The sequence below is a fragment of the Chiloscyllium plagiosum genome, chromosome 26, assembly GCF_004010195.1.
Source record: "Chiloscyllium plagiosum isolate BGI_BamShark_2017 chromosome 26, ASM401019v2, whole genome shotgun sequence".
In the NCBI taxonomy this organism is placed as follows: Eukaryota; Metazoa; Chordata; class Chondrichthyes; order Orectolobiformes; family Hemiscylliidae; genus Chiloscyllium; species Chiloscyllium plagiosum.
The window spans coordinates 7971285-7995202 of NC_057735.1; the positions used below are offsets into that span (position 1 = coordinate 7971285).

At 41.6% G+C, this 23918-nt stretch overlaps 1 protein-coding gene across 2 annotated transcripts in view; it reads left to right on the forward strand.

Annotated features, from left to right (window-relative positions):
* LOC122563059 overlaps nucleotides 1-23918 on the forward strand; it is a 60236-nt gene that overhangs the window by 30758 nt on the left and 5560 nt on the right. The window contains exons 2-8 of one of the 2 annotated variants that reach the window (XM_043716413.1): nucleotides 4412-4531; nucleotides 4904-4969; nucleotides 8468-8620; nucleotides 14060-14228; nucleotides 15738-16270; nucleotides 20281-20336; nucleotides 20450-20661. In XM_043716413.1, coding sequence (XP_043572348.1) covers nucleotides 4412-4531; nucleotides 4904-4969; nucleotides 8468-8620; nucleotides 14060-14228; nucleotides 15738-16270; nucleotides 20281-20336; nucleotides 20450-20564 — 1212 coding nt within the window. In that variant the 3' untranslated portion in view covers nucleotides 20565-20661. Of the gene's footprint in view, nucleotides 1-4411; nucleotides 4532-4903; nucleotides 4970-8467; nucleotides 8621-14059; nucleotides 14229-15737; nucleotides 16271-20280; nucleotides 20337-20449; nucleotides 20662-22828; nucleotides 22881-23918 lie in introns of those variants that run through there. The other variant, XM_043716414.1, reaches the window with a different exon arrangement.

Genomic DNA, 23918 nt, shown 5'->3' on the forward strand with positions numbered 1-23918 from the left:
ACAAAAACAAAAACACAGGTATAGGCAAATGATAAGAGTTTGTGAGTCCATTCAGTATTCTGAGAACAGTAGGGTTCAAACTGTTTCGAAACCAGCTGATGAGTGTGTTCAGGCTTCTGCACCTTCTCCTCGATGGTAGAGGTTGTAGAAAAACATTGCCAGGGTGGGATGGATCTTTGAGAATTCTGGTGGCCTTTCCTTGACATTGAGCCTGGTAGATGGATTCTCTAGATGGGTGGTTGGCCTTTGTGATTATCCAGGCCGAGTTCACCACTCTCTGTAACCGTCTCTGATCTTGAATGGTACAGTTGCCATACCAGGTAGTGATACATCCAGAATGTTCTCGATGGCGTACCTATAGAAGTTGGCAAGAGTATTCACCGTTATGCAAATTTCCTCAGCTCCCTGAGGAAGAAGAGACATTGTTGAGCCTTTGTAACCAGTGCGACCACATGAAGTGTGCAAAAGCCAATATGCCAATTGCTATGCAAAGCAATCTCTCATTGAGACTTTGGAACTGACCCAGCTTTCAGTCATGACTAAGTAAAAGGAAGAAATTGAATTTATGTAGCACTTTTCTGCACTTTAGGATTTTCTGAAACATTTTCCAGTCAATGAAGTGTAGGCACGGAAATTGCGGCAATTATTTTTGCTGCAGCAAACACCCATAAACCCCAAGTCTAATGAATAGCCAGGTTGTCATTTTAGGTTTTTGGTGAGGTATAAATCTCAGACTGCTTGCTGGGAAGAACTTCTTGCTAGAAAATTTTACATCAGTTTAACATTTCACCCAAAAGATAGCATTTCTGACAGTGCAGCACTCCCTTAGAACTACAGTGAAATGTCATCCTTAATTATCTGCTCAAGTTTGTGAAGTGGGACTTTAACTGACAACTTCAGGTTAGGAGCAAGAATATTCAACTATCACTCGGTAGGTAATTATTTGGGATAGACTGTGGTAGTGAATGCACATCAAATGAAAATCAAAGGAGAATTATAAAATGGCATAAAAGTATAGAGATTGCTGGAAAAGCTCAGCGAGTCTGGCAGCATCTGTAGAGAGAAATGAGAGTTAACGTTTCAGGTTGAGTAACCCTTCCTCAGAACTCAGAGAAAGGGTCACTCGACCCAAAACGTTAACTCTGATTTCTCTCCACAAATGCTGCCAGACCTGCTGAGCTTTTCCAGCAATCTCTGTTCTTGTGTCTGATTTACAGTATCTGCAGTTGTTTTGATTTTTATAAAATGATGTGTTTGGCCATAGAATATAGTGAAATTCTTAATCCTGCTATATAGAAATCTAGAAAACAACTTTCTTTGGGCCTGTACTTTCCTTGCTGCTCGGTTCAAAAGAAAATCCCCCAAATTCCTTTTTGATTTCTCTGACAATTTTTCAAATTCTCTGCAGTGTCTATTAATTGGAACCAATTGAGAGAGTCAGGCATCTCCAAAATCCCAGTTATCTCACTGTAAATGTCAAGCAGGTTAGGAACTTCTGAATTAACAATGGTTAATACTGAGTTTCCTAAAGATTTACAACGTGTCATAGTTGTGGGAATGTTAGCTAGCTGCAAATGTTATTTGCCGATGTTCCGTCCGATGTCTAGGTGACATCCCAGTCAAGATTAGAGTGGTGCTGGAAAAGCCCAGCAGGTCAGGCAGCATCCAAGGAGCAAGAAAATCGACGTTTCGGGCAAAAGCCTTTCATCAGGAACAAAGGGTTCCTGATGAAGGGCTTTTGCCCGAAATGTCGACTTTCCTGCTCCTCGGATGCTGCCTGACCTGCTGTGCTTTTCTAGCACACCACTCTAATCTTGACTCTAACCTCCAGCATCTGCAGTTCCCACTTCTGCCTAGGTGACATTTCAGCTCAGTGAACATACCCACAACTACAATAACCAGCACCGGAGCTGCAAATCTTTACATTTTAGAACTTTTTTGGAATTTAGGATAATTGGTTTACGGTCAATCTGTGAAGATATTTTCTCAGCCACCTGGTCAGAAATGTTTTTCCACATCTCTGGAACAGGTGGGACTTGAACTTGGGCCTCTCTACCATGGCCCCCCCTCACAAGCTCCTCTCAATCTGCACAGCTGACAGACTAGAGTTTGCAGTTGATGGCTTGTTGGACTCAATTACAAAGGTGCACCTCTGTGCTGGCTTATTCCATTCCTCTTTGCCCAGATCATTTGCAATGTAAGACAAAAGCTTCAACAATTTCCCACCACAGACGATAGACTGACTGGTCTCCAGCATTCTCTGTGTTTGTTTCATGATAAAGCTATTGATTGTCAGAGAGAAGTATTTAGATTCGGTGTGCATGGTTCCAAATGACGACGTCATCCAGTTGCAGTTTCAAAACACAGCAAAGTCTTTTCTGTTTTAGTGTCAACTATAAATTTCCTGCGGTCACAACAAAAGAATTACTAAAGACACAAAGGCTGTTAACTTAAGGATTCTGATGTTGGCTTTTCACTTGTACAAACTGAGATCAAATCCAGTTTAGAGAGATGAGACAGAAGCTCTGTATATCTTATGGATGGATTCGTGAAATATATTTGAATGTTGAATCTCCAACCATCATGGGCATAGAATTTGACAATAATTGTTGCCACAGGGTCACACAGAGAGATGACAGGATTACCCTGAGATCTTGTGGAGGAGAGGGTAATGTTCTTACCACTATGTGGTTAGCACAGAAGGTGTGCCGTAACACAGCCAATCAGATGATTATCAATCTGTAAATCCTTCTGTAAAAGTGGGAGTGCCTCCTGGTCAGCCAAAATCAGGTGGTTGCTGCAGTGCAATAGGTTTGCCGTGTTAAAAGTGGATGATCTAAAACCGCGAACAATCACGGTCAGCCCCTGGCATGTACAAACAAACCCAGGATTGCTTGTCGGGCCTATGCTGAGGGGAATTGTTGAAGCATAGTATCATAGAGTTATACAGTATGGAAACAGACCCTTCAGCCCATCTCACCTGCGCCAACTATGTTTCCTAAACTGAACTAGTCCCACTTGACTGCATTTGGCCCATATCCCAACAGACCTTTCCTATCCATATACTTATTCAAACATCTTAAACGTTGTCATCGTACCCACTTCTACCCATTCTTCTGACAGCTTGATCCATACAGGCACCACCGTCTATGTGGAAAAGGTTACCCCTCAGGTTCCTTTTATAACTTCACCGTCAACCTATGCTCTGTAGTTTTGAACTCACCCATCCGGGTAAAATACCTTGTTTATTCACCCTATCCATGTCCCTCATGATTTTAAAAGCCTCTATCAGGTCACCCCTCAGCATCCTACACTCCAGGGAAAAAACTCTCAATCTATCCAGCCTCTCTTGTGACGCAAACCTTCCAGTAACGTCTAATGGAGGAGGCGTTGCTTTGCATCTGACTTGCTGTTTCTGACCCATGAATGAAGCATTGAAACATGGAAAATAGGAGCAGGTGTTGACCATTTGGCCCTTTGATCCTGCTCTTCCATTCATGATGATCCAACTCAATGGAGTGGCATGGTGGCTCAGTGGTTAGCACTGCTGCCTCACAGTGCCAGGGATCCAGGGTCGATTCCAGTCTCAGGTGTGGAGTTTGCACATTCTCCCCGTGTCTGCATGGGTTTCCTCCTGGTGCTCCGGTTTCCTCCCACAGTCCAAAGATGTGCAGGTTAGGTGAATTGGCCATGCTAAATTGCCCGTAGTGTTAGGTGCATTAGTCAAGGATGAATGTAGGGGAATGGGTCTGGGTGGGTTTCTCTTTGGAGGGTCGGTGTGGACTTGTTGGGCCGAAGGACCTGTTTCCAAACTGTAGGGAATCTAATCAAATCTAACATCCTGTTTCTGCTTCTCCCTCATATCATTTGATCTCTTTAGCCCCAAGATTGCTTGATATCACCACTGACTTGCATTAGCACTAACTTCAATGGACATTACGTTCACAATAAAGGTTTAATGAAAGGAAAAAGACACACATAATTATTGTCGACATACTAAGAGGAATCTAGATAGAAATAAAGGTAAAATAACCACAATCTTACTGGACGATAGGGTTGCTTTCTCATCAGGGAGACTTGACTGGTGGTGGTTTAACCTATGGGTCACCATGCCTCAGATGAGGAAAGAGAGATTGAGAGGCACATTCTTCATGGTAACCTCAGCCAATGCAGGAATTGAGCCCAAGTTATGGCATTACTTTGTGTTGCAAACCAACCGAGCTAACTGTCTTCCAGATGAAAGTGAAAGTACTAGAGTGATATATTGATTGAATTGAAGGTGTGACATGGGAACAGCAGTACATACTAGTTGGACTGAATGGCCTGTTCCCATGGTATATATGTGCATGCTAATGTATCCAACTGGTTGCTAGGCATGGCTGGTCATGATCATTTCTGTGTTTTATTATAGGCACTCTGCTGCTTGAGTCTTCTGGTATTTCTGCCTGTTATTGCAACAGACAAATGGTGCAACAGCCCCGATGACTTCAAATGGCTAACGGAACAGCTTCAGATTAAGATCAACAATCTGGTTAGAGAAACAAAGCAACGCAACACACAATTTTCACTGTAACTTCAGCCAGACATACTTCCTGTCATCCACATTCTTATAAATCCTGTAACTCTTATTTTAACATGCCTACTATTCGAGCAGTAGTCAGCCCACTACGTTTTATGAAAAATTTGGTCTCAAAATCTTAATTTTTACACAAGTATATATGATGATTTACACTCTACGCTTTTATTCCCTCACGGTAGTGCTGCTGACTTTGATGCAGCTTATAGTGCTTAATATAATACTTCCTGACTGTCTTACATTCCTCAATACACTTCAGTTTCAATCGACATCAGTTGCCTCAGTTGTAATAGTTTCTAAGGGCCTAACTGGATCTTTCTTTCCCAGAATGATAATCTGCTCCCGAGTATGATAAAGTACAACACCTTTACAAATATGAAAACTGCTGTATTGGTAAGTGACCCTTGCTTTGATTTAATGTTGAAACAGAACAATTAAACAATTATGCACCTGAGGCAGGGAATTGCACAGACTCATCACTCTCTGAGTGAAGAAATTACTCCTCATCTCAGTCCTAAATAGTTGTATCTTTAGACAATGAGCCCTGGTTCTCCCTGGTCACTGGGGACATCCTTTGTGCAATTACCCTGTCTAGTTCTATTAAAGTTGTACAGGTCTCCATGAGATTGCCTTTTTTTTCTTCTAGTAGGAGACATTGGACTGTGATCCACCAGTAGTCTAATTAATGCCCTTCAGTAAGCAATTAATTTCCACTTAAAGGCCACTTAGGAAGGGTCTAAAGGGATCTAGACCAAGTGCTGACAAATGGAACTAGATTGATTTAGGAAATCTGGTCAGCATGGACAGTTAATAATCAGTTGGACCAATGTTTCTGTGCTGTACATCTCTATGACACTATGTTGAGTTTTTATAAGAGTGGTACATGCCAAGTGACCAATCAACAGGATACCCTCCTCAGACTGAAGGGTGGATACCCTCCTCAGACTCAGGAAGAAGGGGGAGTGGGAGAGTTCCCTCCTTTTCAAACCCGTTTTTCCTCAAGCCACAGCCATGACTCCAGTCTTGGGCATTGTGTTCTGCTCTCCCATCCCACTCCCTTGCCTTGTCACTACAAACTGCCCACAGTCACCAAAGGCCTCCCCTGCCCTGTGTAATATCACTGGCAGTACAGGAGAACTTCCAGCCTCTGATTGGTCAACGGCTGTCTGAGGCAGTATTTCCTAATGCTGAGGGGAGCAGTACTTCCTGGAATCAATGAATGGAAAAGCCGCCAATGGTAAATGGGTGTGGGCCAACTGTTGGTCCTTCAGGTGGACTTCCCTCAGCTTTTAAACTTGGGGGAATGAGCATGGATTAGGTTTCATTTAAATTCAGCCTATTTTTACATTATTCTATTTCACAGTTTGAATAATGTTACTATATAACGTGCAGTACAAAAGCCACTGCAATAAGATCTAAATACAATTTCGCAACAATATAAATGTGGAATCAAGAAATATTAGCTTGCCAGTGTGTTTGACTATTTTCTGTTTTTAATATGACGGCTTTTACAATACTGATCCTTTTGTTTTGGTTGGGATGGTGGGATCACTGACCGGGCTTTGCTGACCATACTTAGAAGTCCTCAATAAGATGGTGGTGAGCTGCCTTCCTGAACTGCTGCAGTCCATAATGCTGCTGTAGGGATTCCTGAGGGAATTCCAGGTTTTTCGCCCAGTAGTACTGAAGGAATAGAATCCCATTTGGCCCAACCAGTCCACACTGACCCTCCAAATAATAACCCACCCAGACCCATTCCCCATTATTCTACATTTATTCCTGACTAATACACCTACTTTACACATCCCTGAACACTATGGGCAATTTAGCTTGGCCAATTCACGTAACCTGCACATCTTTGGACTGTGGGTGGAAACTGGAACATGCAAAGGACACCCACTCAGACACGGGGAGAATGTGCAAACTGCACACAGACAGTCGCCCGAGGGTGGAATTGAACCTAGGTCCCTGGCGCTGTGAGGCAGCAGTGCTAACTACTGAGAGATGGTGAGATATTTCCAAATCAGGATGGTGAGTGGCTTGGAGGAGAACTTCCAGGTTCCCAGGTAGATCCTGCCAAATGTTACAAATAGGTCTTGCCATCAAAGGAGATTTGATCCTCAACAAATATGACTTCAGGCCAACTGTGTCTGCACTAGGTCATTCCTGTACTAAAGGTATATGATTACTCTGATCTTGCCTTCTCCTCAGCAAATTTAAACTAATCTACAGTATAAGTGAGGCCTATTGCCTTGAATGGCCATTAGCATGAGCAAGACTAAAATGATATCTTTTATTAGCATCATGCAAATATTTCTAGAACTTCAAAATAGCAATATTTAAAACCCTACAGGTTCGCTTTTTAAAAAAATGCATTCTTGCATGGAATGTGGGCATCACTGACAGAGCTAACATTTCATTCCCATCTTGAATAACCTTTGCAAAGATGGTGATGTGGCACCTCTTTTCAGTAGCCATGGCGCAGGTATACACACAACACTGTTAGGAAGCAATTTTCACCCAGCAGTCATGAAGTAATAGCAATATAATTCCAAGTCAAAATGGGTGTGTGACTTGGAAGAGAACTTAATGATGATGGTGTTCTGATGTATCTACCTCCCTTATCCTTCTAAATGGTAGAAGTTGTCAAAATATTGCTTCATTTAACGTTAGACACTTATCAAGAAATCCAATAGGGAATTGAAAATAAACCTCTTCACCCAAAAAGCACTTGAGAAAGTAGTGAACTGTTCAAGTGATAATCTGTTCCAAAATTCTATCCTCTTGCCAAAAATCAAAGTTGGTGCCAAAATTTCTGATTGTTACTGGTGAGATTGATACAAATAATTTTATTTACAATTACAATGGCTCATAGAAAAAGATTAGAACATTTTCCTTTCATTTTTATCCCAAAGTGCTTAAATGAATTATTTCATGAATGCATCTGCTCTTACTCTGCATGCATGTATGAAATTAGTTTCTGCACAGAAAATCCTCATTAAAAGAAAGATTGCATATTCAACAATGCAACAGTCCCTCAGTGTTGCACTGGAGTGTCAGCAGAGATAATATGCTGAGTTTTCTGGAGTGGCATTTGAACTTTTAAAACTTTTGTCTTAGAATTGAGAGTGCTACCACAGAGCCAAGGTGGCACACATGTTAATGTCTCTTAACATCCTGTTAATACATTCCAAACCCACAGCATCCAATTCCTGCCTTTTGATTTGTCCTGAGGTGACTCCTGCTGGTCTGTGGTTCCAAACAGCTTTCTGTGACCGTCATTTTGTGATTATCCATTCGAGGTGTAACCTTAGTTATAGTCAGAAGGTTATTGGACAGTGGGACATTATAGTTTGCCCTACTGTTCTGGTGTTCATACTTGCAATCAAGGTAGGCAGTTGGCTCACAAGATGGTGATCAAATGTGGAAATTTGCCAACTTTCCCCTCTCTACCTTAGAGACAGAGATGTCAATTACATTGTTCTGTTATCTGCTAATTTACTACACAAGGATAAATTTCTTTACCTGTGGAATTCTATGCCTTAGCAAAAAGCAGTTGAGGACTAACCATTGAATGGATTGTAGTTAGATATAGTTCTTTGGGCTAAATTGATCAAACGGGATGTAGAGAAAGAGGGAACAAGGTACAGAGTTGGATGATCAGGCATGATCATATTGAAGGACCGAATGACTTACTCCTGGTCCTACTTTGTACGTTTTGATCTTGTGAATCCAACCTGGTGCCTTTTGAATCTGCAAGACCCCAATCCAAGTGTTAGGGCCTGGCTCAGGATCACTGGCTCACTTCACCCTGATTTTATGGTCATAATGAGAGCTCTTGTTTCTTACTCCTATCAATTTTTAATTATTTTATTATTTTCTTCCCTACAGACTGATCGCTGTTTTATCATTGTCACTGCTGAGCAACTCAACAACTCTCTTCAGCTCCTGATGAGCCACTTTAAGACGAACTCAAGCAATTACCATTTGACTCAACAAGTGGTGACATTCCTGAATATACTTCACACACATTGTTCTGATGAAGTATGTGTTTATCTTTCTTGCTATTGTCTTATTAAGCAATGTTAAAACAGGATTACCCCAAAGCCCAGTGACTGAATGGAGGAAAATTGCTTCACTCAGAAGCCAGTGACTTTTTGGAAATCTCTACCTCCGAGGACTGTCGATGTTCCATGATGAATATATTAAAAATGGAGATCGGTAGTTTTTAAAAAAATTTCAGGGGAATTGAGCACAAGGAGGATAGAGGGAGAAGGTAGAGTTAAGGGCATTTGTAAACTGTGATCGTATTGAATGGCAGAGCAGACGTGAGAGACCTTCTGGTCTACTCCTGCTCCTATTTCTTACATTCTTCAATAGCTCTTGGAAGCAGGCCCTTGTAGGTGGTGCATAGGTATTGTTGAGTCAGACAGCCACATAAGTGTCCAGTGGGCAGTTAGATGCTACCAAGTCTCCTTCAAGAATTCCCTCCATTCTTGAGAGACAACTCTCTGAGTGACACTCACCCATTTGAAATGGGCACTTGGCTGCTTCCATGCTGTTCACTCCAGAATTCTCATTTTTAACGCTGCCACTGAGAATGCTTTGAAAATGCACAATGTACAGGGGAACCTCGATTATCTGAATACCAATTATCCAAAAATCGGATTGTCAGAAGGAGATCTCGAGGTCCTGCTAGAAACATTACATCAAAGACGTGTTTCGCACCTTTTGTTTACAGTGATTAAACAGGCACCGTCTCCAAATGACTGACCTCCGCCCTCTCTCTCTCTCCCACTTTCCCTGGAGTTCTACAAAGGGGTATGCCCTAAAACCCCCCTTCCCCAGATAATCTCTCCAACATTGTCCTGTACAGGGCAGCCCCGGAGAGGGGGCGGGGGTGGACGGAGGCGAGGGTCACCGATATTGGACGCAGTTGGGGGCAGGGGCAGGGAATGATGTTGAACGCGGTTGGGGGGGTGGGGTTGGACGGGGTTCTGGAGGTGTGTGGGGCGCGGTGTTGGAGGCAGGAGTTCGCATGCTGTGTGCTGCTGCAGTCTCCTGAATGGGGAGCAGACTTTAAAAACTCCGACCCCCAGAGGAAAGGCATTTAATCGATTAACCGAATAGTGCCCGCCCATCTCGTTTGGATAATCGAGCTTCCCCTGTAGTTATTTCTTCCTTCGTGTCTCTATGATAGGTACCATTATCCGATTTTTGATGTTGTTTTCCCTTCCTCCAAAGTACGGTTGTTGTTATTAGATGGTTAATCAGGTGCACAGCTAATTCCATAGACATTCTACTAGCTTCAACGAGGAGAAAGTGAGGACTGCAGATGCTGCAGATCAGAGCCGAGAGTGTGGTGCTGGAAAAGCACAGCATGTCAGGCAGCATCCGAGGAGTAGGAGAATCAACATTTCGGGCAAAAACCCTTCATCAGGAATTCCGAAATTTTGCCCGATACATTGATTCTCCTGTTCCTTGAATGCTGCTTTTCCTGTTGTGCTTTTCCAGCATCACACTCTCGACTGTTATTAACATCAGTCAAGAACCACCCCCCAACACACACACACACACACACACATCCATTGTGGAAATCTGACATTTTACAGCCATTATTCTACCATAGGATAGGTGGGATCGTGTTCCATAGACCTGAGAAATGATCCAAAAATCATTTTTGAATTGTAAAATAATGTTTCTGAAAAAGAAGGGGAGGGGAGTCCTATGGGTTGGTGAATCAAGGATATTGATCTGGTCAATTGCAGAAGAGAAGGAGAAAGATGAAGATAAAATAACTAAGGCTTCATGGAGAGCAGTCAGGAAGGATAATGCATCAATCATTGTTTTGAGAGAACTTCAACTATATTTGGAGTCTTGCTTGATCTGTGGCCATTACTGCAATAAACTACTCTCAATCACTATTGCATTTGCTTCAGACCCTGCCTTTTTTTTACTGTCATACCATTTAAGTCCTGCTTCTGACTGTCAATATATACAAAGCATTCCAGAGAAAGAATTTATTTCCTTACTGTGTGCCTGACTACAATGTTTCATTTGTTTGCCTCTTGTGTGTGTGTGTGCGCCCAAAACGTCGATTTTCCTACTCCTCGGATGCTACCTGACCTGCTCTGCTTTTCCAGCGTTACTCTAATCTTTTATCAGTGAGTCTCAAGATTTAAGTGCCAAGTCAGTGAGAGGAATAGCTATGTTGACAGGCCCCCATCTCTCCGTGTGATCCTTCTGACTCAACTGCAGCATTCATGCCAAATCATGTGATACTTTCTCCCAGAATTCCCTGTTGTCTTTTGCGTAGGGAATGTACCTCAGCATTCGACTGAACTGGCCAAATCCAGTGAGTACCACAAGCCCTTCTTTAATACCTGAGAGTTCCTGTGGGAGGCACAATCATGACTGCGTTGTTTGTATATGAAGAGGGAGTTGCATTAACAGCAATGCTATAAGAGAGGGAGCCCCTAAATTATGCAGCAGCAGGACTGCTATTTGCAGAGAGGCCACAGTTCTATCTGGAAGGAAATCTGTCACCACTACTTACAGAGGCTATTGTGCTACAGTGACAGCATATATGTTGCTCACATTGCATGGATTTAGCATTCTCGCTACCTGAACACCCATACAGGGATACAGCTTACAAGCTCGGGTCAGTATCTACCAGATACACATAGTTTATTGCTGCAGTGTATATAAACAAGCATAGCATAGGAGGTCAGTTAGCTGGACAGCAAATTTGCAATACAGAGTTATGCTGATAGCATGGATTCAACTTCTGTACTGAGTTTCTGTGAAGGACTCACCACCCCTTCAATCTCTCTCCTCACCTGAGGTGCAGTGACCCAGTTCTCTCTCTCTAATGAGGGAGCAGCTTGATATTCTGGTAGAATATGGTGCCTTGACCTTTTCATGTAAAAACTAATACAAGGTTGATTGATGGGACTGTAATTTGACAAACATGACAGAGCCTGGAGTTTGCAGGAGTACTTTAAAGGAGAAACGAGATTATGGGAGAGAGGAATTTCGTAGCTGAAGACCTCAGCAGCTGATGATAAAGTGACGAAAATCAAGGATATGCAAGAGGCCAGAATAGGAGAAAAATACGAGATCTCCAGGCATTTAGATTGAGGCTTTGAGGTAGTTTATCGTGAGGGAAGGATTTGAAAACAAGGGGGAGAATTTTGGAACAGAGACATTGCCAGACTGATGCAAACTGGTGAACCAGCACTTAGTGTGAGTTAGGATACAAGCAGCAGAGGTCTGGATGAGCTGAAGTTTGCAAAACAGCATGGGAGGGTACAACACAGTAAATGTAGAGCCAACAGAGACCTGGATGATTGCATATAAAAATTGAGCATATGAACTGAAAGGTAGGGGTGGAGACAATTGATGTTACATAACTGGGAGTAGACACTCTTGGTGATGAAGGTCACAGAGTCATAATCTTAACACAGGGTCAAAATGAGTAGAAATCTTTATGTGGCTGCCATGATTAGAGGTCATGAATCCCAGGCAGCTGGCCGATTGATTCAGGACCCAAATTTTCTCCAAACCGGATAGCCAGTCTTATCTCTGAATTTTCTTTCCTCCTCATATCCATTTCAAATCTTCTGAGTCCCTTTAATTTGATTAATTTTGATTTTAACTTTTGTTTTAATTCATTCACGTGTTCTCCGATTTGATTCATGAATTTGAACTCAGTTTAAGATTGTTGTGTTTTGATATAGAGGCCCCCTACCCACCTAACTAAAGAAAATGATATCTCTTTTTTGAAACTTCATTCATGAGACATGAGCATATCTGGCGAGGCCAGTACTCGTTTTCCATCCTCATTTGCCCATGGGGCAGTTAAGTATCAATTGCATTGCTGCATTTTCCTCCCTAAAGGACATTAATGAGATTTTATAGTAAATGATGATGGTAAGTTACATAGTTTCAGGAGACTTGCTTTTATTCAAGTTTCATTGAATTCAAATTTCAGCAGATACTGTATCTCAAAATATTGTCACTGAAAGAAACCAGTCTTCATTTACATTTTAATGAATTGTTAGTGAACTGCTGACATCTAGGTTATTCCTTTGTTGTTTCTGTGACTGGTTTAATTGTTATCCATGATTATACTTTGTTATTGCTTTGTTACATTAAGTAAAATAGCAAAGTGAAACTTACATTTATCAATATATGTAAGCTGTAATGTAAGACATGTCAATGATCAGTAAAGTAAAGGGCTAAAAATGTTCATACTGCAGAACTGGTCAAGTAAAGATTTTGATATACTGAGAAATCGAAGTGAGGAGTAAAGACCCACAGTGGAAGATACCTCTAATGTACAACAATCTACAAGATAAAATACTACCATGACACAAAGATATTTGGTTATATATCTGAGTTGCTGCATACATATTCTGGAATCTGCTCTTTAGGAAGGACATATTGACCTCGAAGGGAGTGTAATGTAGGTTTACCATGTTTGCAACTTGGCTATCTAAAGTTAAATTATGAGGAGAGATTACGTTGACTGCATTTCCATTTCCCACAGTCTTGAAGGTTAAAGAGCAATTTGATTTAAGTTCTAATGTTTTGAGAAATAGATAAGGGAACAAAGCTAGAATGTTAGCTATAGCTCAGTCAGTCAAATTCTTGCCTCTGAACAGAATGGTCCTTGGTTTCGAACCCACCCTAAGGCTTGAGCACATAAAAACTGAGGGAGCATGAGACTATCAGAGGTGCTTCAGGTGAAGCTTTAAACTGAGACCCTGAGTGAATGTACCAGATGCTGTGGCACTATTTCAGAGAAACACAGAGGAATTATCCCTACTATCCTGCCAATATTTATCCCTCAGTCAGCTTCATTAAACAAGATAAGCAAATCATTATCACAATGTTAACTATACTTATAATTTTAAAACTTTTGGTGCAATACTGGCATTAGTCTGAGATCATGTCAGAACCAAAGTACCAGTTGCAGAACTAAGGGAGAAAGTTTAAAAATTAGACCCACTTCTTTAAAGAGCAAAATTAGGAAATGCCTCTGTGCACAAAGATTGTTAATAAATTAGTACATTTTAAACTTGTAATTGATAGGTGTTTATTGACCAGGCATGGGCCAAATGGAGTTAGATCAAAGATCAGCTTTGCTCTCAATGAATCACAGAACAAATAGACTTTAGGAGCTGATGGAGAGAGAATTTGGAGGTTAGAGGTGAGACGTTAATCTATCGTTTGGCATCCTAGTTTTCCCTATAGTTTCTGTCAGTAAATGCGAGAGTTGCACAAAAGCTGAAATAATTGAGCAGCTTGAAGTGCTGGAATTATACCAAATGATCAATTTAGTTATCATTCTTTGGAAAGTGTCCAATATAAATTTGTTTAACTGGACTTTGTTTATGTTTACTATAAAATATACATTGGGATTTGGAGGATGCCTTGTTTAAAAATTGGAATTAAACACTTCCTTGTTTTGTTTTACAGAACTCCCATCAATGCTCGAAACCAGATACGAAGGTTGTTACTGGGTGTAAAAGTGATCTGTTTGCTTACTTCCATGCTATCTTGAATCACTATATATACATATTTGACCAGTGCAACCCAGTAAAACAAGCCACAGAGCAGTCAGAGGGCTATCTTTCCCTCCTGAAAGGTAACTGGGATTCTTTTGAATTTCACGGCTCTAGAGAATTCATTACACTTCCTTTGAAAAACTAACTATAATCGCTATTACCTAGACTTTCCACATATCCTTGTAGCTTTCATCCTCGTTCTTAAACTTGTCTGCTGTGTGCCTTTATTTCCAAAGTTTAATAACTCCTAGATTTACTTCAAAAGCACTAACTTCTGTTTATCTCAATTCCATATCTGCCTGCTTCTTTACTTCCTTTGAAGTTTAATTGTGAACTTTGTACATTTTCTGTGTAGTCTTCCTTCCCGAACGTGGCACACTTGAGCAGAATCTTCTACCCAGACAATCTCCTCTCTTATATAATGTTCTGTATTAACTTCCAATATTACATAATATGGCCAATTACAAGTTTATGGTGTTAGTTTGTAGATTGGCTAGGAGTGATGCAACTGGCTTGAAGGGCTAAGTGGAAAGATAGTGGTGAAGTGACAATGTCACTGGATTATTCATCTAGAGACTCCATCTCTGGAGATGTGGGTTCAAAACTCAACATTGTAGCTGGTGGGATTTAATTTTATTTATTAAATCTGGAATATAGAGTTGATGTCAGTAATGGTGACCGTGACAGCTGTCATCAATTGTTGTTTTAAAAATATATTCCATAAAAGCTCTAAAGGGAAGGAAACCTACTTTGCTTACCTGGCCTACACGTGACTCCAGACCCACAGCAAAGTGATGGACTTTTAACTGCCCTCTAAAATGTCCCCACAAGCCACTCAGATCGATAGCAATTATGGATGGGTAACAAATGCTGGCCTTGCCAACAACACCCACATCCAGTAAAATAACAAAGGGATAAAAGTCCCCATCTCTTCAATTGTACATGGTCCAGTCTCTACAATATTGTCCTTTATCGTGTTATCTACTGAACTCTGCTATTCTCTCCAGCTCTCAATCTTTATGGCCACCATCTCACCAACATTATTTCCTTTCTGTTAATGTTTGTTGAAATTGGGACAGTTAGTATCCTTTCTAGTGATTTTAACCATGGTCTATACATTTATTGTACTGTTCCTCTATGGATGATGTCCTGTGAAGGACTCATTACGGGGATGAGCCAATTAGACAGAAAAGAATCTTTAAAGCAGCTCAAGAACGTGGACAAATATCTTAAAGAAAACATTCTTCCAAGTAATTAATGTACTCAACTTTAGTGGTGAGCACTGCTGCCTCACAGCACCAGAGACCCGGGTTCAATTCCCGCCTCAGGCGACTGACTGTGTGGAGTTTGCACATTCTCGCAGTGTCTGCGTGGGTCTCCTCTGGGTGCTCCAGTTTCCTCCCACAGTCCAAAGTTGTGCAGGTTAGGTGAATTGGCTATGCTAAATTGCCCGTAGTGTTAGGCGAAGGGGTAAATGTAGGGGAATGGATCTGGAGGGTTGCGCTTTGGCGGGTCAGTGTGGACTTGTTTGGCTGAAAGGCCTGTTTCCACACTGTAAGTAATCTAATCTAATCAATTTATTCCCACAGCCTCTGAGATCTCCATTGCTTCAAACTGTTGCCTGATTGACCTGCACAATGGATCACATTCAAGCTATCTTTACAGAGACTCTCCCACAAAACCTTTGTATAATGTCAGCACACCAGAGCCTTTCTGCTCCTTGATGTCTCCTATACAGAGTGTGACGGGTTACAAGCTTATTCCCAGCACAGAAGCCACGTCTGCAGTGACCAACGTACTCACAGAAGACAAAAGCACTGTTACTAAAAAGGATCCCTTGTTTGGCAGCACGACTGATGACCCACATAACAGCACTGGCAATTTAATGCAAACAGAGGTTAATAATGGTGGAAGTACTGTACCTAATATGCAGCCTGCATCAATCTCTGCTGCATCTCCATCACAGACTCTCAGTAAACCTACTGGTGCTGCAGGAAAAGCTGGTCTACATGAAGACAAGCAGCACACAAACACCCACTTATTTCAATATCTATTCATAGGAACTGCTGTTGCACTGGTTCTCACACTCTCTGCACTCGTTCATTCGCACTTCAAGATAAGGGTAAGAAGTTGTTCTCTTCACTTCTTAATCTGACATGACTCCCATGTTCCATCTTAAGCTTCTATTGGGTTTCATTTAGTCACTGCGAAAAGAACTAATAACTCAGGGGAGCTAAATTTGCCTTTCAGAACGTGGAGCAAAAGCCAAAGCTGGGAGAGACACATTTGATGGTATTTAATAGCAGGTTGAAACCATGGGGAAATGGGGGGAGGGGAATGTTCCATTGGCCGGTGAGGGGTGTGGTGGAATATAGACTTCCATGTCGATGAAAGTCAACTGAAGCCAAGGAGAAATGAATGGAACATATTGGAAGTTCAAATGATATCCACTCCAAGTGAAGATTTCCAGTCTACATTTTCTAGATGCCCTGAGGGTACTGTAAATGTGAATTCTGAATCACTCCACCAGCTGTCTGCTAGTCCTTGCTACTTCTGTGGGGGTGTCTTTCTTTATTATTGTCATGGGATGTGGAAGTCACTGGCAAGAGCAGTGTTTGTTCCGTCATCCCTAATTGCCCTTGCTTTTCTAGGTCATTTCAGATGGTTAAGTGTCAATCACATTGCTGTGGGTCTGTGGGCTAGGCCAAGTAAGGATGGTAGATATCCTTCATAGAACACCATTAGTGAACCAGATGGATTTCTACAGCAGTGAATCATCATTTCATGGTCACAAATTCGAAGACTAAGTTTCAAGTTCAGATTCTTGTTAATTGAATTGAGTTTCCATCAGCTGTCAATATGGGATTTGAACCATTTCCCCAGTGCATCAGCCTGGGCTTACTGGATTACTTGTCCAATGCCATAACCACAATGCCACAATAAGTGGTGGGGGATTGTGATATACCTGATCAAAAAGGTGCAAAAATGCTCCATAAATAACAGAAATAGACTTGTTTGATATCATCTGTGTCCTAACAATGGTGGACAGCAAGGTTACCTATTCACCCTAGTTACCCAGTGTCACTATGGAGAGTAAAGAGGGTCATATCAAATGAAAAAGACAGCTCAGCTAATCCTTGAGCAGTTGTTTGCATAGGCTTGTTGTTAATGTAACTTAATTCTTCACTCTCTATGTTATAGGGCAGTGTCCTTGCTCACTGGCCTATATTGGGTCTCATTCTCCTAACATCTCAAATATAAAATGATTCTCATGACCTTGCCCCTCTATAACCCCTTTCAGTCCTAAAATCCCCACCTGAATTCCCATGCCCTGAGTCTACCTGCTTATGAGTACTCCCTTTGTTCCACCAACACCCACTGCACCTTGGACAGCACATTGTTGAATCTGTTCCATAATCCCTATGACCTCTCCGTCTCCTGCTCCACTTATAAGATCATCCTTAAACCCATCACTCAGCCATGTTATTGGTCACCCCTCCTGAAGTGCTTTAAAAAGGCAAGTTGCTCTTAGGTTTCTGTAGGGATCTGATCTGGGACCAGTGTAGTTGGTCTGAATTCAAAACAGTATGTGTAGAAGGAAGTGCGGGCTATAGAAAATCTGATGTTGTCATCATAGGCTACAATCTGCTCTCTTTTTTGTTGCTCCTCTTTGGGTGGAGTGTGGCCCACTCGCACAGACTGAAAAAGCAAGTTCATGACTCACAAAAACATCAGTCAGCCAGCAAGTCCTGCACTGTGCTAGAGTTTCCATAGCAAACACAAAGCACGTCATGTTTTGACAAGCAAGACAGTGAGATTGAGGGCAGAGACTACATCTGCAGTCACACCTCAGGGTACCTCAAGCCTGTCAATCTTGTTCCCTTAATTCCCTAGCAACAATTTATCAGCTTCCAGACATTCCACAACCTTCTGTAATGATCCACTGGTTGGAGTAGGATAGCGTAATACCTGCTTGAATGCTCACAAATGATGCTGTCACTGCTGGCTTGCATCGTCTTCCAGTTCAGATTAAAATTCTCCATAGCCTCTGTGGTCCTGCCTCTCCCCATCTCGGTAACCACCTCAAGCTTCACAGCCCACTGCTCCTGCTATTCTGCTCACTTGCATCTTCCCAATTTCCACTGTCCTGTTGTTGGCAGCTTGTCATCAACTGTCTTAAATGAAAACTTCATCAGCTAGGATGGAATGGCAGAGCAGACAGGATGGGCCAAATGGTGTAATTCTGCTCCTATATTTTATGGCTGTCTGGAAATTCCTTTCCAAGTATTCCAGCTCTATCTCCTCCAGTACAGTGTATAAAGCAGTCAGATATAGTTTGGAATGTTACCCTGGCATAACCTTAAGATATCCTTGCCAACAAACAGACCTTCTGAATGCACAGTATCCAACTGCTTCAGTACAGTCAGGCATGTGCTGAACTGCTTTTTTCACAGCAACATTATTTGAATTTACCCAAAATAAAGATAAAGAGGCTGAATGTGGATAAATGAAAAATGATGGGGAAGCCGAGGTTGTATATGATTGTGTGTTTCAAAGCATTTTCTAGGCTGATGAACTATAACAGGGCACTGCTCGACAAAGGGGAGGGGTAGAATGGTCATGATACTCATACTAGTGTTTGGGCTAATCCTCTGAGGTCAAATTCCATTGCAGTTGGACAATCTTGGTTCCATTCAAAGAAAGCTGATGGTATTGGTGGTGAATGTGAAGCTAGTAGATTATTGTGAAAAGCATTATTTCATTCAAAGTGCCCTTTAGGGAAAGAAACCTGCTGTTATTACTTGGCCTACAAAATGACTCCCAACCCTGAATAACTTGGCTGACACTGACTGACAAGCTAGCCACTTAGTTGCATTCAAAAAAGTGGCTCACCTCCATTTTATCAAGCAATATTAGAGTTGGGTAGACCCAGCCAGAGAACAAGTGAAGAAAGTGGTTTAATTCTGTTTCACTAACTTGTCAGTGATATTAGTGAGGGGAGATGGTACTGTAATGTCAACGTCACTAGGCTAATCATGTAGAGGCTCAGAATTATGTTCAGGGAACATGGGTTCAGGTCCCACTACAGCAGTGGGTGGAATTTAAATTCAATGAAAACTAAACGTTTATAAAATCCTGAGGGGCATACATAAGGGTCTTTTCCCTAGGATGGGGAGTTCATAACTAGGGGGTATATTTTTAAGGTGAGAGGTGAAAGACTTAAAAAGGACACAAAGGGCAACTTTTTTGCACTGCAAGAGGTTCATGTGTGGAATGAACTGCCAGAAAAAGTGGTGGATGCAGGTACAGCTGCAGTATTTAAAAGGCATTTGGATAAGTTCATGACTCAGAAAGGTTTGAAGTCATATGGGCCAAGTGCAGACAGGTGGGAGTAGTTTAGTTTGGGACATGGTCAGCATTGGGTGGGTGGACCTTAGGTTCTGTTTCTGTGCTGTATGACTCTGTAGCAACCAGGAATTGAAAACTCGCCTCAGTAGCGGTGACCATGATGAGTATCATCAATTGCCACTACTTTCCTTTTGGGCATCTACCATCCTTACCAGGTCTGGCCTAAGTGTAACTCCAGACCCACTGCAATGTGGATGACTCAGCCATTTCATTTATCAGAAGGGTAATTAAGGATGGGCAACAGATGCTGATCTTGCCAATGGCACCCACATTCCACAGAAGTATAAAGAAAAGTAGTTCATTATTGTCTGTGACATAACAGGAAACTGGCTTACTGATGAGCTCACCTTTATACATTATCTTGTACTCCTCCACATTCATGAAAAGCATCAAAGATGTGCAGTTCAATTTGTTGCTTTCAGAATTTCTCTCAGGAATTTGTGCTTCTTGGATTCTGGGACATTATTTTGGTCAGGGCTGTCATCATTAATGCCATGCTGACTACTACCCTTGTCAGGAATGGACATTAGCAACAGGATAGATGGGGTCACCATGGTCAGATGGTTAATGGAATACTGCACTTAAACTGGAACCATGCCATGCCATCTGTAGAATCCTGCTGGCTGAGAAAGGTTATGTGAGAGTGAAGAGAGGAAGGATTAGGAGAAAATTATCTCGGTGCCACCTCTGGACTTAACGTGATCTGGTTTCTATTTGTTACAGAGGCTGAAGCAAAGATTGTGGAATAAAGACTTGGAAGACCACGACACAGAAACCAGGTAAAATTTGACAAAATTTTCAATTCTGTAGTTTCCTTAAAATATATCACACGCTTCTCCTTCCTCCTGCTTATGACAAAGCAAACTGGTCACTCTTTCCTTTCTGTCAGCAGAACACAGAGACCAGGAGTCAACTCCCTCTCCTCATTGGCGCCATCTTCTCATCAGTTGCTTCTCAGTCCCCTTCTTCCACGTTTCTGCCTCGTTAGCAGTGACCACACCTCATGAGCGAGCTACCTAGCATAAAAACAGTGGCTCAGTGGTTAGCACTACTACCTCACATGACTAGGGACCAGGGCTCGATTCCAACCCCGAGCGACAGGCTGTATGGAGTTTGCATGTTCTTCCAGTGTCTGAGTTGGTTTCCTCCCAAAGTCCAAAGATGTGCAAGTTAGATGGGTTGGCCAAGATAAATTACCCATTGTGTTCAGGGATGTGTACATTAGCCATAGGAATACAAGGTTATAGGGTGGGGGATTGATCTGAGTGGTAGGATTGGTGTGGAATTGTTGGGCTGAATGGCCTGTTTTCATACTGTGGAGATTCTATTCCAAATTAAACTTTGGTGTGACATGAAATTCTCATTAAGGTATTTAAATCAAGAGTTCTTATCCATGAATCACATAAAACTAGCATCCAACTTAAGGGGGTAATAGGGAAAGAAAATTGAATGTTTACCTTTATTTCAAACAGAATGGAGTATAAATGTAGAAAAAAATTTTAGGGCACTAGTGAGCTAGAATACTGAGAATAGTTTTAGGCTCCTTATCTAAGGAAAGATATACAGGCATTAGAGGGAATCCAGAGCAGGTTCACAAAGCTGACATGGAAATAGTCAGACTGCCTTTTGAGGAGATGTTGAGTAGATAAGACCTGTACTCATTAGAATATAGAAAAATGAGACAATTTTATTGAAACATTCTGAGGGCAGATGTGGAAAGGAAGAGTCTTGTTGGAGAGTATAGGACTGGAGGGTATAATCTCAGAAGAACGACTACACCTTATTTTCTCTCAGAATGTTGTGAATGTATGGAATGCTTTACCGCAGAAGTCTGACGAGGCTGGGATCATTCAAAACATACAAGGTTGAGCTAGACAGATTTTGAATCACTAAGGGTTTTGGAGTAAAAGTAGGAAAGTGCACTTAAGGATTATCAGATTGGCCATGATCTCATTGAATGTTGGAGCAGACTCAATGGACTGAGGGCCCACCTCTGCTCCTATGTCTGATGGTCTTATGGTTAAGCAGGTTTTGTAAATGACTAACATTCACTGGGAGAGGGCTAGCAACCATAGTAGACTAATTGGTAAAGTTAGATCACACGTGATTCAGAGTGAGCTTGCCAGTTGGATACAAAATTAGCTTTATGGTAGGAGACAGAGGGTATTGGTGGAGGGTGTTTTTTTTAGGTTGGAGAGCTGTGACCAACAGTGTTCCACAGGGATCAGTATTGGGTCCACTTTTGTTTGATATTTATATAAACGATTTGGATGAGAATATAGGAGGCATAGTTAGTAAGTTTGCAGATGACAACAACATTGGTGGTATATTGGACAGTGAAGAAGGTTATCGAAGAGTACAAAAAGATCTTGGTCAATTGGATCAATGGGCTGTGGAGTGGAAGGTGGAGTTTAATTTGGATAAATGTGAGATATTGCATTTTGGAAGTACAAGCAAGGACAGGACTTATGTAATTAATGGTTGGGGCCAGGATGGTGTTGCAGAACAGAGAGTCCTAAGGTTCAGGTACATAATTCTATGAAATTTGCGTCACAGGTAGACAGGGTGGTTAAGAAGGCGTTTCGCATGCTTGCCCTCATTTCTCCTTACCTTTGAGTATAAGAATTGGAATGTCATATTGAGGTTTTACAGGACGTTGGTGAGTCCTCTTTGGAGTACTGTATGCAGTGCTGGTTGCCCTAATAATAAAGGATATTATTAAAGTGGAAAGAATTTAGAAAACATTTACTAGGATGTTGCTGGGCACGGATGGTTTGTAATATAAAACTGGATCAGAAAATCTTGGACTTTTTTCACTGGAGTGTAGGAGATTGAGAGACAACCGTATACAAGTTCATAAAATCAAGAGGAGCGTAGACAATGTGAATAACAAGGATCTTTTCCCAAGGGTAGGTGAGTTCAAAACTAGGGGATATATTTTTAAGGTGAGAGGAGAAAGATTTAAAAAGGAAGAGGGGCAATATTTTTACATGGAGAGTTGTTCGTGTGTGGAATGAATTGCCAGAGGAAGTGATGGTTGCAGGAACTGTTACAAAGTTTGAAAGACATTAGGGTAAGTACATGAATAGGAAAAGTTTTGAGGGATATGGACCAAGTGCAGGCAAGTGGGACTAGTTTAGTTTACAAACATAGTTTGCATACTGTTTTACTCTATATGTTATCAAATGGCAAATTGGTTAAGATTTGGCACTCAACAGGTCTAAGTATTGCTGAGGCTGTCCACCAATATCCTGCAATTTTCTCATTGCAGCAAAAGTTTCCTGACAACGGAAATCTAAGGGCGATAAAGGAACGGGAGAACGGTAAGTCTAAACTGTATTTCCCAATGCATGTCATTGTCCAGTGGGTGGAGATGTATATACAAGTCACCATTCTGCTGTTGGCAGGTTTAGTGTCACACACTGTCTCACTGTTTAATTGGCTCAAGTTTTATCCCACACCCTCACCAGTGCTGCAACTGTCCTAATGTGGCAATGACATCGGGCTGCTAAAAGACATATTCTGACTGTCCTTTGGTTGAGATGTTAACCCAAGGCTCAGTCTTCCCTCTCAGGTTAATATAAAGGGTGTTGTCACAAAGAAGAAAATGTGGCTTCTGCCCACTGTCCCTGCCGATATTTTTCCCGCCACCCATGTTGCAAAAGAGATGATCAAATCATAAATGCATTGCTGCTTCAGGGTGTTTGCAAAATGCAAGTTGGCTCCTGTGCTTCAGCAGCAACCTCAGCTCAATGATTTATTCTATTTCCAAGCATTCTATTAGTTTGTAAACAAATTTACTTTTTGGTGTGGCATAGAGCTGTGCAGAATCATGAAGGAGCCTTGAAATGCGCGGGCTATTCATCTGAAAAAAGTAACAGTTTGTCCCAATTTCCCATTGTTTCCCCAGATCTCTGCATTATTTTTTCTTTCAAATTATATCCAATTCCATGAGAAAATTAACATTGAATCTGCTTCCACTATCCTCCAGCATACATTGAGATCTAATTGAGATGATCGAGTAAAAATGTCCCCACATCTGATTTCAACCTAATGGTATATTCCTGTCAGAATGAAAGGGAAGGCTGGTAGGTATAGGGAATGCTGGATGACTAAAGAAATAAAAATGTCCCCACATCTGATTTCAACCTAATGGTATATTCCTGTCAGAATGAAAGGGAAGGCTGGTAGGTATAGGGAATGCTGGATGACTAAAGAAATTGAGGGTTTGGTTAAGAAAAAGAAGGAAGCATATGTCAGGTATAGACAGGATAGATCGAGTGAATCCTTAGAAGAGTAAAAAGAAAGTAGGAGTATACTTAAGAGGGAAATCAGGAGGGCAAAACGGGGACATGAGATAG